The sequence below is a fragment of the Vipera berus genome (assembly GCF_964194415.1).
Source record: "Vipera berus genome assembly, chromosome: 1".
In the NCBI taxonomy this organism is placed as follows: Eukaryota; Metazoa; Chordata; class Lepidosauria; order Squamata; family Viperidae; genus Vipera; species Vipera berus.
The window spans coordinates 74,918,122-74,936,095 of NC_138202.1; the positions used below are offsets into that span (position 1 = coordinate 74,918,122).

Genomic DNA, 17,974 nt, shown 5'->3' on the forward strand with positions numbered 1-17,974 from the left:
AATCAAATTCCTAGAGACATTAGGGTTTGCTTTTTTATATTATCTAATTGTGCTGTAGAGCAAAAGAAATGACTGTGGGGCCAGGGGTCCAAGGGAAAACACAAGCAGACAGCTGAAACCCCCTTGCTTTTACATGCCTGTGATGTATACCATACAAGTGAAAAAGAGTTAGGGCTTGATTGGCCTGCCATTTTCACCCTGTTGCCCCCACTGTAGCTGCCCCTATGGCAGAAGAGGGGGAGACAAGAAAGAAAACTCACTCAGATGTTCATCATAAATTGCAATGGCATTTACTGTTATGGGAAGTCAGCCTCCCACAGAGAAGGAAATATTTTGGGCATATTTAAAAAGGCAGAATATTATATTTCCCCAAAGGAAAGCAGGCCCAGGTTTTCTTAATAGTCGCAAACAGAAACTAAGCAGGCCAGCTCTGTAGAAATGCAGATTTGATAATCCCATTCAGAAAGACTGAGGCCCCATTCATGAGCAAATAGGAGCAGGCAGAAGCCCATTCAAGACAAAATATTTTGAAATCCCTTGCAGCAAAACTGGTAGCTAACAATAGCAGAGTGATAGGATTAGAACCAGCAACCCCTCACCCATCCAACACAGGAAAATAGCCATCAGCCACAACCCCTGAGAAGCAGGACATGACCTTTAGGACATAATAGGATTTACCCATCAAGGCTTTGGACTTATCACTAATCACTATACAATACTTTTGAGGCATGTTTTTCATATATTTTTGCAATTTTTTAAAAATCTTGTTTGCTCAGTTGATACTTTCCTTCTTTTATTGTGCTCATCTTTGTGGAAACAGCTTCCTTGATTTTTTATTTTCTTCAATAAAAATCTTGCCTACATATTTGATTATTAACCTCAGTGCCTTTGCATTACTTTTTGTTGTTGTTCAGTCGCTAAGTTGTGTCCGACTCTTTGTGTATATAATTCTTGTCTCTTCTCATTCTTCTCTGAAACCTAGCATTCTCTTCCCTTTTGCCTTCTGCCTTTCTTCAACTATTCCCAATGGATCAAGAGACAGATATTATATATTCTTTTACTTTTTGCATCTCAGCATATTTTCTTTGCTTCATCTTTAATATTATTGTGAATTTCAGTGCTTTCCTCAGCTCTGCTCTCCAGTGCTAATGTCGTACGATTGTCACGGGTCTTCCCCCTGGAGACTGACCACAAAGTTTTCCCTCTCTCTACAATCACTTTGTAGCAAAAGACTATAATTGGGCTACAAAATTACAGTGCCAAGGGTATACTGACCTCCACAACATCAGCTTTCTAAAATATATGAATAGTGCACAACAGGGCAGTGTAGTATTTTGGATTCATTTTCAAATAGATGCTTTGGAATATGCATTGATATAAAAATAGTATCTGTCTGTGACTTTTTAAAGTAATGGATTTTTTCCCCAAAGAATCCTGTGGCAGCTGTGCAAAATGATGCAGCTGCTTTGAAGAGCAGACAGGTAGTGCACTTTCATCTCAAACCACTTCAAAACAACTTATTGCCACTCTGAAGAGCCACACAGCCCATTAAACCCTAAGAAATCAATCCTTTATATATCCACTCAGAAGTAAGCCATATCATATTCAGTAGAGTTTAATCCCAGACAAATGGATATAACGCTATAGGGTGAATTTTTTTTAACAGTCAACAGAAATTCTCAGAATTAGACAAGCATGCTGACTATTCTTCTATTCCTCCAGAGGCAATGCAGGTTATAGTAAAAATAAATGTTAGCATATGCAACATCAGGTGATCAACAGCTTTGCTTTCTGTGATCCATAACTATGGAATATGAAATGACATTTCAACAGCTTTTGTTAGCTGTGTGTGTTGAATAGTTTTGTTAAAACAGTATACTGTATTTCTCCTTACTTTCCCTGCAGACAGTTAATAATAATAATAATAATTTAATTTCTATACCGCCCTTCTCCCGAAGGACTCAGGGTGGTGTACAGGGCAAATACAATAAAAATACAGTGTACAAAAGTTAAAAAAGAATTAAATAATGCAGCCCAATTACAATAAAATTAATACAATAATATTAAAATACCCCAAACCCATCAGACTAGGCTGGCTTGTTCAAATTAGTATGTTTTTAGGTCATGGCGGAAGGAGCGAAGGACGGGAGCCATCCGGAGCTCAACCGGTAAACGGTTCCAAAGGTCTGGTGCGCCCACAGAGAACGCCCTCCCCCTGGGGGTCGCCAGTCGACACTCTTTGACCGACGGCACCCTAAGGAGGCCCTCTCTGTGGGAGCGCACTGGACGAAGGGAGGTTGATGCCGGCAGCAGGTGCTCCCGTAAGTAATCCGGACCCATGCCATTTACGGCTTTATAGGTCATTACCAGCACCTTGAATCTTACCCGGAGGGCAACCGGAAGCCAATGCAGCTCGCGGAGTAGAGGTGTTACATGGGAGTATCGGGAAACCCCCACCACCACTCGCGCGGCTGCATTCTGCACCAGCTGAAGCCTCCGAGTAGTCCTCAAGGGCAGCCCCATGTAGAGAGCATTGCAGTGGTCCAAACGGGAGGTCACGAGCGCATGAGTGACTGTACGCAAGGCATCCCGGTCCAGATAGGGCTGCAACTGGCGCACCAGGCGAACCTGGGCAAAGGCCCCCCTAGTCACAGCTCCTATATGATCTTCCAAGGAGAGCTGTGAGTCTAGGAGGACACCCAAGTTGCAAGCCCTATCTACGGGGGGTAATATCTCACCCCCCATGATTAGAGATGGAATAATCTGAATTTCCTGAGATGCCGGCACACACAGCCACTCAGTTTTGTCGGGGTTGAGCTGAAGCCTGTTCCTCCCCATCCAGACCCGAACCGCCTCCAGGCAACGGGACATCACATCGAGGGCATCACTGGGGTGGTTTGGGGTAGAGATGAAAAGCTGGGTATCATCAGCATATTGATGATACCCAACCCCCAAACCACGAATGATCTCACCCAGCGGCTTCATATAGATGTTGAACAGGAGAGGCGAGAGGACCGACCCCTGAGAAACTCCACATATGAGAGGCCTCGAGGTCGACCTCTGCCCTCCTGCCAACACCGACTGCGAACGTCCCAGGAGGTAGGAGAACCACCGTAAAACAGTGCCTCCCACTCCCAACCCTCTGAGATGCCGCAGTAAGATACCATGGTCGATGGTATCAAAAGCCGCTGAGAGGTCTAATAGGACTAGGACAGAGGAACAACCCCTGTCCCGAGCCCGCCAGAGATCATTCACCAGCTTCATTAGCACATCATTATGAGAGATATTAATGAAAAATAATTTTCATTAAAATAATTTTAAGAAAAATGCCAGATTGATTCTTGGAAATATGAAAAAGAGAAGTAAAAAATAACAAGTTGGAGCTGATATTTGCTTTCCACATTTATAAAGCTGCCCAATTTCTTGATAATGCTGTTAGGGTTATAAAGTGAAAACCAAAGAAAGAACATCAGATTAATTGAGTCAGGCAGTATAAAAGTTTAATATGTTGTTATTATTATGATTGGCTACATAATTAACCAGATCTTTAGACTGGATTTGGCATTTTTATCCATCTATTGAGTTCTTCCCAAGAGCTTGAGGTAGGCAGATGTTGTTGTTTGATGGTGTGAAAGGTACTGTTGCAAGATGTAAGCTATTCCAGGTAAAGTTGCCTATTGCAATTGAGTAATGGTGATTTTATCAATGCCGATGGTGTTCAAGTGCTGCTCCAGAGGTTTTGGGATTAATAGTGGTACCATTTTTCCATTCTTTTGCCACAGTTATTTTGCTTCTATTTGCAAACGTTTTTATTTTGTGGTTTTCTCTTCTATGCTGTCTCCAGTGACTGTCACATTCACTATCCAGATTTTTTTGCCTTTTTTTATCAACAATTGTTAAATGCCTCGGGTGCTTGTGTGTTTCAATTCTAAAGTCCCAGAGCAGTCTAGCATCTTCATTTTCTAATTGTCTATTTCGAGGTCTCAGTTTTTGCTTGCAGACAAATGGCATTTCTTGTAGATATTCCAATACACCATGTTACCGTTTTGTCATGCCTTTGTACGTAGTCAGTTTGTGCAATTGTCTCTTTCTTTCTTTTCTGCTCTTAGTCATTGTCATACCTTGTTATCTCCTAAGCCTATTTTTTAATTCACTGGCCATGTAATACTTTGCTTTGTCAAGTCTCTTAAGTATTCCTCATTTGATTGTTCTTGTAGGCCAGTTTGGTCTCTCCATGTAGTAGAATGTAGTCTGGAGTCACAGGAGAGAGAGACCCTTTAGAAAGGCCAAAGAAACTGCAGAACTTAGAATATTGAGTGGACAGGAAGAGAGCAAGGTTGGACCCTCTCTAGCAATTTACAAAATACTGTATATCTATAGTTATTGCAGTTATTGTTTTAATCTGGCAAGATTCTTTCTGTCTGAAGGTGAACAACAATAAGGGAACTACTCAGAAGTAACTCCACATGTTCTTCTTGCTTCTTTGGGCCTGACACTCCAGAACTCAATTAACCTTCATTGTATTCTAGCTTCAGTGCATCTTCTTCACTGTCCTTCAGATATTCTCCCAATGCCCTTTTTTCTTCTTCAACTGCCTGGTGTACTTGCATACCCACCTGTTTTCCTTGGTAAATGAATGTGTAAGCTTTACTACATTGATGAAGGGCATGATTCATTATCTTTATCTTCCAATCCAAAGCTTTGAGTTCTGCTTGAATCCAGTCCACTATTCCAGCTGAGTATATAATGACTGGAATTGCCCAAGTGTTAATTGCCTTAGTGGTATTTCTGCCATTGATTTTACACTTTAAGATCTTCTTCACTTTCATGATGTATTCACTTCTAACCTTCTACTTCACTTCAGTGCATGTGTTACCAGCCCAGGTATTTATAGTGATCTTCATCCAGACTCTTCATGTTATTTCCATTGGGCACCTTGATTCCTTTAGTTTTCCCTTATTTTTTCCTATTGAAGGTAAGGGTGGTACATTTGTTCAGTCCAAATTTCATTGCAATATCTTGGATATGATTTTCCATATAGCTTCATATCATCCAGCTAATAGTGTGATAGCCTGGCAGATGTTTTTAATGTTTGATAGCCATGGTCTGACTCGTTCAGTATTGTTAACAAAGGAATTAGTGCAATAACAGTCGTGACGGTAGTGAGTCTCCCTGAAAAAATCCTCTCTTAATACTAATCTCTCCCAGTATATTACCACTGACCAGCAACTGTCTTCCTTTGTGCCATTGATCTTTGCACAAGATGTCTGATGTTTCTACCAACTTCTGTTTTTCTAGGCACTTAATTATCCAATCATGTGGCAGGGAGTCAAATGCCTTCTTATAATCAATCCATGCTCCATTCAAGTTGGTCTTTCTTTTCTTGCAGCTTTCCAAAATGATCTCATCAATTAGGAGCTGATCTTTTGTTCTTCTGCTGTTTCCTTTTTGCTCAGGTAGAAAGAGCTTGTTTTCAAATAGATGTTGTTGGACTGCACCAGATACTACATCAGTTAGCATTTTGAAAGTTGTTGGTAAACAGGTAATCAGGTTTAGTTGCTTGATGCAGCCCCTTTTGCTGAACTTCCATTATTTGGTAGATTTTTGCCATATGTTAACCAATCTTCAATTTCACCTCGTTGCATTATGTTGTTGAACTGGTTGGCAATGAGTGGTTGCATACCTGTCAGATTTTTCAGCCAAAAAGCATGGACTTCATCTTTACCTGATACTGACCATTTCTTGATTTTCTTTGCTCTTTTCTCCATCACTTCTGCTGTTATAACAAGTTCCTTCATTTCAGCTTGTTTTCATTCTCACTTCCTCCTTTACCCAAGATGCCTTCTTGATGTATCTCTTTGGATTATCCCAAACAGAACTGCACTGTTTCACTCAGCATTGCAACTGAAGTGATGAACTGAAAGGAGAATGAAACTTTCTCAAAATAGCTTACACCAAATTACAATTCAGAAGATAAAGGCATTTTAAATTTAGGGTGGACAAAATTTGTACTACTACTTAAAACTCTGTCATTGAAACATACATTCACAATATAAGTCAGTTCTGGTCATAGGAATATTCAAACTATACAAGCAATAATTAAAATAGCTTTTCTTAAAACCAAACCTTCTAAAGTAAAAAGCCACATTCTGAGGGAGATGGGCAGTTAAGAAGTGTGAAATATAAATAAAAGTCTTCAGAAAATACTCTTCCTTAATTTGGAATCCTCCAGATCAGGGGTCGGCAACCTTAAACACTCAAAGAGCCATTTGGACCCGTTTCCCACAGAAAAGAAAACACTGGGAGCCACAAAACCCTTTTGACATCTAAAATGAAGATAACACTGCATATATCATTTTTTTACCTTTATGCGGTGTATAAAAAAACTATAGTGTGTTGCATTTATGAAATCAATGAACTGCTACAAAGAAAACAAATTTTTATTTCTGCATGCAACAAAAACATTTTGAACTCTAAAAAAAGACGCTAGGTCGAAGGTTACTTTCAAATAAAATACTCATAATAAAATTATCCCCATACCTCAACTCTTCATTAAAAAAATCAAAATATTTCATTAAACGTTCTTTACTAAAAGTATAGTAATGACAACCACATATATTCATACTCTCTCTCACCCTCCCTCTCTCTCCCTGCCTTCTCTCTCTCTGTTTCCTCTGCCTTGAGAAGAAACTGATTCAAAGGCTGAGAAATTTCATTCAGCCAATTTTGGGGATCTGGGAGAAAGCCCCCCTTTTTGGCAATAGACTCAGCTTCACCTGCAGCCAAATTGCTTCCCTCTTCACACCTGGGAAGGTTCCTGATTTGGGGGAGGGAGTCCAAAAACACCCCAATCATGGATGGAGAATCCCTTACTTGTGGATTTAAACATGCCCTAATTCTGTTTTTATTTTTTTGGAGTAACATGAAACAAATAAGTTACATATTTAGAAGAATGAAAAGTAGTGTTATCTACCTAAGATAACATATTAAAATATTTTACATAGGTTTACCCAAGTTTTAATCTACCCAAACCTAGCTGATTTTACACATACTGATATCTGTGTATCACTGAGCAAGCTTTTAGCAGATTAGGATAGGCAGATAAATTGAAAGATGCCAGGCTCTGTGGGTTTGGATGACGTCTATTTAAGTCTGCATTCTAGTCATATGTTGGATATGCTATCAGCCTAGGAAGTACAACAAAAGATATTTCATTTCTCTGGCCTAAAGGGCCATCCAAATCTGGAGCTAGCATAGATGACGACTTCTTTCACATGCCAAGTTGATTTCCTACAGATGTTGTCTATTTCCATTCATTTCCACCAAATATCATTCTCTCAGGTCTGCTGCCACCCTTTGCTATTAAGAGTGACAAATTGTGGTTGAAGAATACATGTATGCATATTTTGGGAAGGTTAAAGACTATATGGTCTTGTGAAATATTCCAGGAGCTGCATAAGGATGTGGCAAAAGAAAACATGGATATGTCAAAGTCAGACATAGATAGATCACCCTGGAGCACAAACAATAGTTTTCTCAAGATCCATTTAGTCTATTAATTAATTGCATGCTGCTATCCATTCTTTCTCAGTCTTCAGATGAGAAAGATGAGGAGATATAATTGTGGTCTAGTGAAAACCCTCCGGGTGAGATTCAAGGTGTTGGTAATGACTTACAAAGCCCTACATGGCATGGGTCCGGATTACCTACGGCAACACCTGAGGCCGACGTCAACTTCCCTCCGTCCAGTGCGCTCCCACAGAGAGGGCCTCCTCAGGGTGCCTCCGATTAAAGAATGTCGACTGGTGGCCCCCAGGGGGAGAGCGTTCTCTGTGGGCGCGCCAGACCTGTGGAACCGCTTGCCGGTTGAGCTCCGGATGGCCCCCGACCTTCGCTCCTTCCGGCGGGATCTAAAAACTTATTTATTTGAGCAATCTGGCCTGGTTTGATGGGTTTGGGGTTGGGGTTTAAACATGGTTTTTAATTATTGTATATATCGGGCATAATATTTAATTGTTTTTTAACTTTTGTATTTTGTCTTTTAATACTTGCCCTGTACACCGCCCTGAGTCCTTCGGGAGAAGGGCGGTATAAAAATTTAATAAATAAACAAATAAATAAAAAAAAAATAAAACTGGCATCACAGATGAAGAAAGGGCAGGAGCTCCATAGAAAGCCTCAAAGGAGCCCTGAATTTCTGAATCTGCACCCAAGATTTAAAGTTCAATCAATATAGTAGTGCAGGGCTTTCTCCAAGATCTACCAAGCTGTGGGAGGAAAGGGCACTGCCACACATTATGGAGCAGAAAAAAGATTTTTTAAAAAAAAACAAGCAAAGGCAAAAGAAAGGACAATAGTCTAGTTACTTTGGGCAATACAACGGCTTCTACTAGCCATGTGGAAACAGCTAGATGCTTTTTAACAAATGTTCACACTTTACATATTTATCCCATCTAGGCTTCCTATAGAACTGTTTACTATAATACAGAGTCCAGCTCTTATATTGTTAGAAACATATAAAGAGAATTTTGGGAAAAAGAAGTCAGCCTTTTATTTTTCATTTTTATAGTCGGGTTTATGAACACAGGATAGAAATTCTATAAATTCTGCAAGCTATTGGTATCTTTTTTTAAAACGTAGATGCAGCAATTTTTATTGCAAACCTGGCTTGAAGATTACAGAAGTTATCATAAATCAGTCATCCTACACAATCTGGATTTCTGAAAGGGTGAAAAAATTCTGATAAAATGAGATTATTGGTAGATATTTCAGCAGCACCATCTGAGAAATATGAAATGGCCATAGTGGTCTTACTGGACATGGAAAAAGCCTTCAATATTGCACAAATTAAATTTTTGGAACAGCAGTTAAAAAAAAAAGTTTTATTTCTTGGACTAACACTATTTTTGTCATTCTGCTAGAGAACTTTCTAATGGGATTGTTTTCCTTCCATTAAGATTTAGTGCGAAACTCATCAAGGTTGTTCCTCATCTCCTCTTATATATAGTTTGGCGCTGGAACCATTGACTTGCTTATTAGACTCTTTTGCGATATTCAAAGCATGCAGATGGCAGAAATGAAGCTGAAGTTATAGCAAATGGCTTCTATATTTTGGACCTTTTTAAAAAAATTATATTTTTTTTTTAAAAAAACCCTACAGTACAGTATATTCTACAGTCTGGAAATTATTGTTTTAAACCATTTAGTCGTGTCCAACTCTTCTTGACTTTATAGGCAAGTTTTTTTTTTGTTTTTTTTTAATCCCATTTATATCCCGCCCTTCCCCGAAGACTCAGAGCGGCTTACAATCTAAAGCACAAATCAATGTGCTTAGCCTTCATTCTATGTATATGCCTGCTTATTAGGGCTTTTGCCCCCCCCCAGCGGCATTATTACAAAGTCAGCTTATTGCCCCCAACAATCTGGGTCCTCATTTTACCTACCTTGGAAGGATGGAAGGCTGAGTCAACCTTGAGCCTGGTGGGACTCGAACCTGCACTAATTGCAGGCAGCTGGTGTTATTTAAGGAGGCATTAGCCCACTGCTCCACCAAGGCTCTCCATGCTATCCTGTCAAGCACAACTTCTTTCAATTGTTGTATGTTCAACTTTGCATCAGATTTGTTGAACTATATTACAATCAATCTAACATTTTCCTAAGGACCCAGGAAACATTACATTTTGTCTTTTGTTTTGATTATATTACATATTTATAAATACTCATAGGAAAACACCCTTCTTTGTAGATTTCAGTATTTCAAATTGTTTAACCCAGAGGTGATATTACTAGATTGTTTAAAAATACCTAGCAATTTCTGGGAGTCAGTGTGAAAATATTGTGAATATTATTTCAGAAATGATCTATTTTCTAAGAGGGATGTTGATGTTACTTCTGCTTAAATTTTGTAAACAAAATGATAAGTCAAAGATAGAACACCTCCAGTTATAACTTCAGCAGGATTTTTTGTTAATTATATGGTTTGGCATATTTCTTTGTTTCTATATTGTATGGAACTAAATGATATTGATTATACAGTATATGGGCCCATATGTGGCATATCCGAAATATTGGCCAACACTAGGTTCTAAAAGAGTGTAGATATAAGTATATAGACACCCAGACACATGTATATTTGTGTGTGTGTGTGTGTGTTAGCTTTTTAAATGTATCTCCTCTCTGAGGGAAATGAGCAGTTCAAAATGTGTATAAATAAATTAAATTTGTTATGCATTTTAACTTTGTGTGTCTTTTGTTTTCATATTTTTTTAAAAAAAATTTTTTAAAAAAAATATTGTTTCTATTCCACCCTCCTTATGCTGGTTTATAACCATAATAAAGATTTCATTTTTTTGGTTCTAAGAATAATAGGAACTGGGTTTTATTTCCACCATTGAGGATGATCAGACACATTTGGACACTGATGGGAAATAAATTAATATTTGATCTTTGCTTTCATGATAAAATGTCCCTTTGGGTAAATTCTTATTTTAAAATACCATTTATATATAAAATATATAGGCTGAAAATAGGACAGCTAACCTTAATTATAATTATACTTAAAAGTTAATTCACCAAAGAATTAATTTATTGGACTCTGCAGTGAATGCTTTCAAAAGATTACTTGTTAAAGTTTTTCTGTTAGAGATGCAATCAGTTTGAAGGTAAAATAATGCATATGCTTTAATCTATGCTATCCTGTCTTTGGCAGCTTCCTATTTGTTGAATATGCTTACTCTGGTGACCAGCCTTATGGAAGGAAATTAAGATTTAAAATTTGAACTTGTTGCTAAATCTTTTTCCAATAAATTGGCACAAATGACCAGAAGGCTCAGAAATTATCTTACTTTGGAAACATTATGCAAAGACCTAGCTCTTTGGAAAAGGCTGTCATGATAGGAAAGGTGAGAGGACAATCAGCAAGGCAGATAAACTAAATTACAGTGATGATGGGTGATAATCTGGTTTTTAGACCCTAAAAACCAGATTAAGGACAGATTGTCATGGAGGAAATCTGAGTGGTTGTTAAGAGTTGACATTGACCTGTTGGCACATAATCTATCTACAAAGAATTCCAGATTTACTGTGTTTGGACTGTTCTCAGTCTAAACTAAAAAAGTTTAACTGGTAACATGATTTAGGGTTTGGTAAACTCCCAAGGACAGTCTGTGATTCCTTATTAGTGGAATCTATGACTGGTTGTACTGAGCCAGATTTATCAATCAGAAACTCTTATTGCCTCTTGAATGTCAGCTACTGTATGTTCTCCTCTTTAGCCTCAGAGTTGGAGAAATCTGGAACACTTCCAAATTGCTGGATGTTTTTATGATTCTCTGGATAATTTTGAACTGTGCACTTCTAATAACTAATGAGATCAATAGTGAAAGTGCCCAAATGTGGCCATCCTATCTCCATCATGAAATTATGTCTTTCAATCAGTGCAACAGTGGAAGTTAAGAAATGAGTTTCCAGACTTGTTATATCTGTGACTTTTCCACACTGGCCATCCCAGTTGAATAACTTTTTAAAATGAAACAAGCACCAAACTGTAGCATTTGTCCATTCATTACCTTTAGTACTATGATTCATATGAAACATTTAGTGGCAAAAAACAGAAGCAACAATGTGAAAATGCAAAAGCGGAGAATGTATTTCCATTAGGCTCTTATTTTCCTTATCCCTGAAGATTGGTTGTAAAATTCTAAGTCCTCAACTTAGAACCATTTGTTTAGTAATGGGTCAAAGTTACAATGGCACTGAAAAAACTGACTTATTACCTACCATTTTTCATATTTACAGTCATTGCAGGATTCCCATGGTCACTGAATCAAAATTCAGACACTGGTAACTGGCATGCGTTTATGATGGTTGCAGTGTTCTGGAGTCATGTGATTTCATTTTACAAGCATGTCATTTTATGACAACCAAAGTCAATGGGGAAGCAAGATTCACTTAACCATGTTACTAACTGTAGTGATTCACTTAACAACTATGGCAAGACAGGTCATAAAGTGGGGCAAAACTCATTTAGCAATCAAAATTTTTGGCTCAATTGTGGTTGTAAGTCTAGACTACCTGTATTAACATCACTTAACAACAGCTCTGTATTTAGCCCAGAAACATCTTTGGTCTACGGGCCTCATGATTTTAAAACCTCTGGCCTGCTTTTGGGTATGCCTTGCCTTTTTTCCTCTTCTTAGTGAAATCTTGCCTGATGAATTTGAAAACTTGCTGGGGGGTTTTTTTTTGGGGGGGGAGGCGGAGAGGGGAATGTCATTTTGGGTGTTTATCGCAAAGTGCATAGCTAAATGTACATGGAGGTTCTCAGTCATCCAGGTACGGTTGTCCCAAAGGTGTTTTTTTTCAGGAGGCAGCTGGACTTTCTTGTGTTTCTTCTGAAGACGTTTTGCTTCTCATCCAAGAAGCTTCTTCAGCTCTGACTAGACGTAGGGAGTGGAAGGATTTATATTGCTTGCAGACAGATGATCAACATTCTCTAAAGGAACGCAAATGACCATCTGTCTGCAAGCAATATAAATCCTTCCACTCCCTACCATCCAATCAGAGCTGAAGAAGCTTCTCCGATGAGAAGCGAAACATCTTCACAAGAAACACAAGAAAGTCCAGCTGCCTCCTTAAAAAAACAGCACCTTTGGGTCATTTTGGGTGGTATGTCACCCAGTGATGAGTTTTGGACATTTTCTCTGCAAGGGCCAATACTGCTATGATAGAGTAGGGTGACTGTGGAGTTTTTGGGTGTATTTATAAAGATCTGATGAATAGTCTTAATGAAATAGATCATAATACTGTAGATCATACAGCTATTCAAACATGATCCATTTTCTGCCATTTCCTCAGGGAAAAGCTATTTTTCAATGGAGTGGAGCTAATAAATAATTTATACATGTAAAAAGTTGGCTCCCTGACTTAGAGAGGAGCAATAAGCTTCAATGCATATATGAGAGTAAGCCAAGAAGCTCTTACTACTATCACATACCAAGAAAATTATGATAAAATGGCCTTATTCTCAAGTAAATAAAAAAAGGAAAACTGCACAAATGACTCTGAAAAATCTGGGAGATCTGAAATTCAGTCTCAAAGGACCATACTGGCATTGCAATCTTACATGTTGTTGCGTCTTGGACAAGGCTGGTGAGAGGGGCATGCTGAGTGATATGAGGGGCACTCTGATGCTGCTATGAGAAAAGCTAGTCACTTCTGCTATATTCCAAAGAAACTGACTGGGTGGAAAGTAGAAGTGGATTAAGACTTCAAAATTGGACTATTTGTAAAAACAAGCATATGTTTATTTTTATGCTGATTTCCTAAAGTGACTCTAATCTTCTGATGGGAATGATGTAGTCATCAAACTTACCAATTTTGAGGGCTTCACAACTTGCTGTTATAAATATTATAAGAGGACACATTTTACTCATCACATTCATGAAAGGGAGACTGAGTTAATGTTTTTCATGTTGTGCCTGCGCATCTGCACCTACCCTTCCCAACCTGCTGTCCTCTTAGCTGAGAGTGAGTGGATTTATAGTCACAACACATCTGGAGGAAATGCTGATGTATATTCACTAGGATAGATCACATGGATATCCTTAAACCTAAATAGATGGGATTTCTGAATTAACATGCTGCTTTTAAATTAACAACTTTTTTTCACAATTAAAGTTTATCTCGGAGATGGTTGTCTCTCCAGGATAAGTCATCATTGAAATGTGAACAGTTACAACACAACCATAACTTTTATCAAAGTACCAAATTATGTTTCTTAATAATATTTAAAAATATTTACAGAAGATGATCAAAAACACAGTGCTTTTCTGCTAATGGTAATTAGAATTTGTAATTTCATAAACATAGGGAAAATGATATATTTGCTCAAATAAAAATACATTGGAACAGCTGATGCTACAAAGTGCTCATGTGTTCAAAGAAAGTTCTAATATGATACTAGAAGTGCTTTTCCATTAACCCTTATCATCAGGAGGTGAAATTACACTCTGTAAACTGCATCAAGCAAATGACACTTTATCCAAGAATCAGAACATTAAAGCACAGATACATGTTTGGGGCATCTGAATCCAATGGAGAGATGAAGACTGCATTCTGACACCGAATTGGTATCAGCATGATCTAAATTCAAAGGTTAAGCTTCAATATTAACAGGCACTTTAAAAACAGAAATATATATTTTAATAATCAGTCCCAAACAGTATTTTTTACTATTCCATAGTAATGAACTGTTTTGTTTTTCTGATTCATTATCTAAAACAAATGTCACTTTAGGCCACTGAACGATATGTGACATTTGGGGTATGTGTCGGCATATTTGGCATTATTAAAAAGCATTCTTGATAAGATTGAAAGGGGTGGAAGGATGACTATGTGAAACTGGTAATTGTGGAGACGCAAAGTTATGCTCCCACTGCTCTTTTCTCTCAGATGTGAGGAAGATAAAAGGCATGGAGGGGGAAACACATTCAGAGAGGCAGGGAAGCAAGCAGCTGAAAAAAAGGATAAAGATAGAGGGACTAGTACTGTATGTACATATGAAAGCAGTAACAATAATGCTAGAGAAGAGACAGAGAGAGGTAGGCAAATGTAACTTTTCCTTCCATGCAAATAATTAGAGAAAATAGTTCTACTGATATAAAAAGAAGGGGGTAAACTTCCAAACACAGTTACCATAGAACAGGGGTGTCAAACTCAATTTCATTGAGGGCCGCATCAGCATTGCGGTTGCCCTCAGGGGGCCGGGTGGGTGTGGCCTACTGGGTGGGTGTGGCTAAAGTGCGTATGGCCTACTGGGTGGGCATGGCCAGCTCTACATCGTTCGCATCAAGGGTGCCTATGGGGGCCTGGGCAGGAGTGGGACAGATCTGAGGGTCTTTAGCAGGAGGAGGGTCTCTGGGCCAGGGCCAAGGCAGTGGGGGCCATTCCCTCACTGTTTCCAGGATGGCTTCGTGGGCCACATGAAACCACTTTGCGGGCCGGATCTGGCCCCCGGGCCTTCTGTTTGACATGTCTGCCATAGAAGGTTACGGAAACCTACCTGTTCCACTACCTCCAGGCATTCTATGTTGGGACTGAGTTACTGCTCTTCTCTACTCTATTTGTAGAAAAAAATATCTGTGATACAATTTCATCTATTAACCTGGACAGTATAACTCCTTTTAAAATAAGTGGGAAGGTCATGACAGGTTATATATAATCAAGAACCCAACTACCTCAATATGCAGATGGAGCTTTCAATTGATTTTGGGTAAGATAGGGCATCATTTTTTTTTAAAAAAAGTCTTAAATGAAAATCTATCAATTTACTCCATAGTTATGTACTGGGAGGGGGGAAAACCCATCACTGCTGAAAATCAACTGCAGATAAAACCCACTTCTTACAAGAACCTCTGACACATTCAAGGATGAATTTCTATCTTGTCCTGCCCACCAGTTTTTCTACCCTGATGGATAGAAATTATCTCACTGGTGTCCCTGTGCAGTAATGGGGAAAGCCAACCCAGGCCTACTACGTAAGAGGTTATGAAAACCATTTGTTGCTATATTAATACAAAATCAGAAGAGCAGCAATCCCTAAGTTGGTGTTGGACCTCCATTTTTATGATTTTCCATGTTTGGCAATGCTGACTAAATAGTATAGAAGTAGTATAGAAAACAACACATCAGAAATAGAAAAGATTTTCTCAACACAATACTTGTAAGAGAAGATACGGGGCCTTTGGCTCTCTGCCAAATAAGGAATCAATAGACACAGACAGCCTCTGTACTAATCAAGGATACCAAAATATACTGCATGAAATTTCAGAGATTTCTTAAGAAAAGAATAGAAATATATTCCATTCAACAAAGTCTTCTTAATTTTAAAAACATATTACTTGTAGCACTCCAACCATTCATTTTTAATTTATTTTTTGTTATCAAAGACAATGTCCAGAAACAGTACTAAAGAATCAGTTCATGGCATAATTTTACAAAAATTTCTACCAGACAATTATTGTATAGTTGGATGTATTTTTTAATTAATGATGAGGTGAATTAATGAATGAAATTGCTAACAAAAATCCTGTAAAGAAATATCTGTTCTGATTATTTAAATCTGTTGGTTGGAGCACATTGAGTGGACAAAACAACATCAGTGAAAGGCAAGCATAATTCTTGCCCATCAGGAGAACGAGACATGGCTCTTCTAAAATGTCACTGGTCTTTCAAAAAGAGGCACCATATTTTATATTCTGCACATACAAAATATGCTCATGTCACTTAAATTACATAATGCAGCAATGTTAAAAGTCTTATAGTTTATTAATGGCAAAGAACTGAGCCCAGAATTCATATATGATTCATGAGAGGGACATATTCTCAGAAAGACAGAGTATAAAACAATAGTTCCTGTTGAATGTGTATCAGTGTGCATGTGTGCAGTGTGCATATAACAAAGTTCAAACAGTGCCCTATCAAATTGTTCCACGCTGTGCATCCAGTCTGAACAGTAAAAGGCTTTCATTTTAACCATATGTTAAAATGCAAATTCACATCCTACAAAAGTCAACAATATGGTTGGTTGTAATAGTTCAAAGTAAAAGTTGCTATGAATTATTTTGCTTGCCTTTATTTGTCAGCCTCTTCATATATAGGATACTTGACTGTCTCAATTTTCTCTTTTACTTTATAGGAAGGGTATAAACCTGTTCTCCCTAATTTTCTATTGATGCCTTTGGAATAGCCATCCCAGTGGTTTCCGGCAACACCAATTATATCTCCAGGTTCCATAGAAATTTCATCAGCAGTTTGAGGATGATGAGCATAAATTGCAATCTGGTTGTGGGCATTCTGTCCCCCAAAATAATAAATATCATCCAAAGAATGAAAATAGGCAGATGCATCAGGATGTAATGTCTGCATGATTTCATAAGCCACTCGACAAACCTAGAAAAATAAAGAGAAAATATTAACAGGTTTGTATTATTTAGCATTTGCCCATTAATTAATCATATCTAAAAGAAATGTGTATTATTAGACTTTTCTTCTATTTATTCTTTTTTTATTAAAGTTTTACAAAAACAAAATTTTACAATATATCCCCAAATCCCTCCCACCCCAAACCCGCCCACTTCCCCCCCCACTTCCCAGAGCTAAATACAGGATTATAGTTACAATAATCATATTCTAAAATAAAATTATGCATAATATACAATTAACCAAATTCATAATGTGCTTTAACTCCCCTTTAACATAACTACAAAGTACCAATAACAATATCCCACTAAAATCTACTCATAAGCTAAATGGAACTTTTTAGTCCCATATTTGTTCTGAATATAATTTATCCATCTCCTCCAAACTGAAATATATTTTTCTTCTATTTATTCTTAACACATATTCAATAATGTAATGGAATGCAACTCTCCTTACTCTTTTACAGGTAATCCTCGACTTGCAACTGTTTATTTACTGACCATTTGAAGTTATAATGGCACTGAAAAAAGCGTCTTATCACTGTTTCACTTATGACTATTGCAGCATCCCCACGGGCTGGTAAAAATTCGGACACTTGGCAACTGGCATGTATTTATGACAGTTGCCATAGCCTGGGGTCATGTCATCACTTTTGCAACCTTATGACAAGCAAATGTCAAAGAGGAAGCCAAGTTCACTTAACAACCATGTTACTAACTTAACAACTGCAATGATTCACTTAAAATTGTGGCAAGAAAGGTGGGGCAAAACTCACTTAACAACTGTCTTGATTAGCAATGGGCTCAATTATGGTCGAGGACTATCTGTACTATATTTCATAATGTACAAAATCCTGAAACTGTCATCTAATGTGTCTTCTCTATCAGCTACTATTTTAGGAGTGTTGTGATTCAGGGTCAGCCTGTGGGTTCGGCAGTTGGGTCGGATGACTCGGATGACTCAGATGAGGGGGAGGAGGGGGGTGTTGAAGAAG

At 38.1% G+C, this 17,974-nt stretch overlaps 1 protein-coding gene and 1 long non-coding RNA gene across 6 annotated transcripts in view; one reads left to right on the forward strand and one right to left on the reverse strand.

Annotated features, from left to right (window-relative positions):
• LOC308672403 overlaps nucleotides 1–17,974 on the forward strand; it is a 415,494-nt gene that overhangs the window by 216,635 nt on the left and 180,885 nt on the right. The gene's annotated exons all lie outside the window — the stretch shown is intronic.
• The window catches only part of FUT8 (fucosyltransferase 8), a 111,935-nt gene continuing 106,569 nt past the window's right edge, over nucleotides 12,609–17,974 (reverse strand). For 3 of the 5 annotated variants that reach the window (XM_081335122.1, XM_081335121.1, XM_081335123.1), the window contains exon 11: nucleotides 12,616–16,950. In XM_081335122.1, coding sequence (XP_081191248.1) covers nucleotides 16,633–16,950 — 318 coding nt within the window. In that variant the 3' untranslated portion in view covers nucleotides 12,616–16,632. Of the gene's footprint in view, nucleotides 16,951–17,974 lie in introns of all 5 variants that reach the window. The other 2 variants (XM_081335124.1, XM_081335125.1) reach the window with 1 other exon arrangement.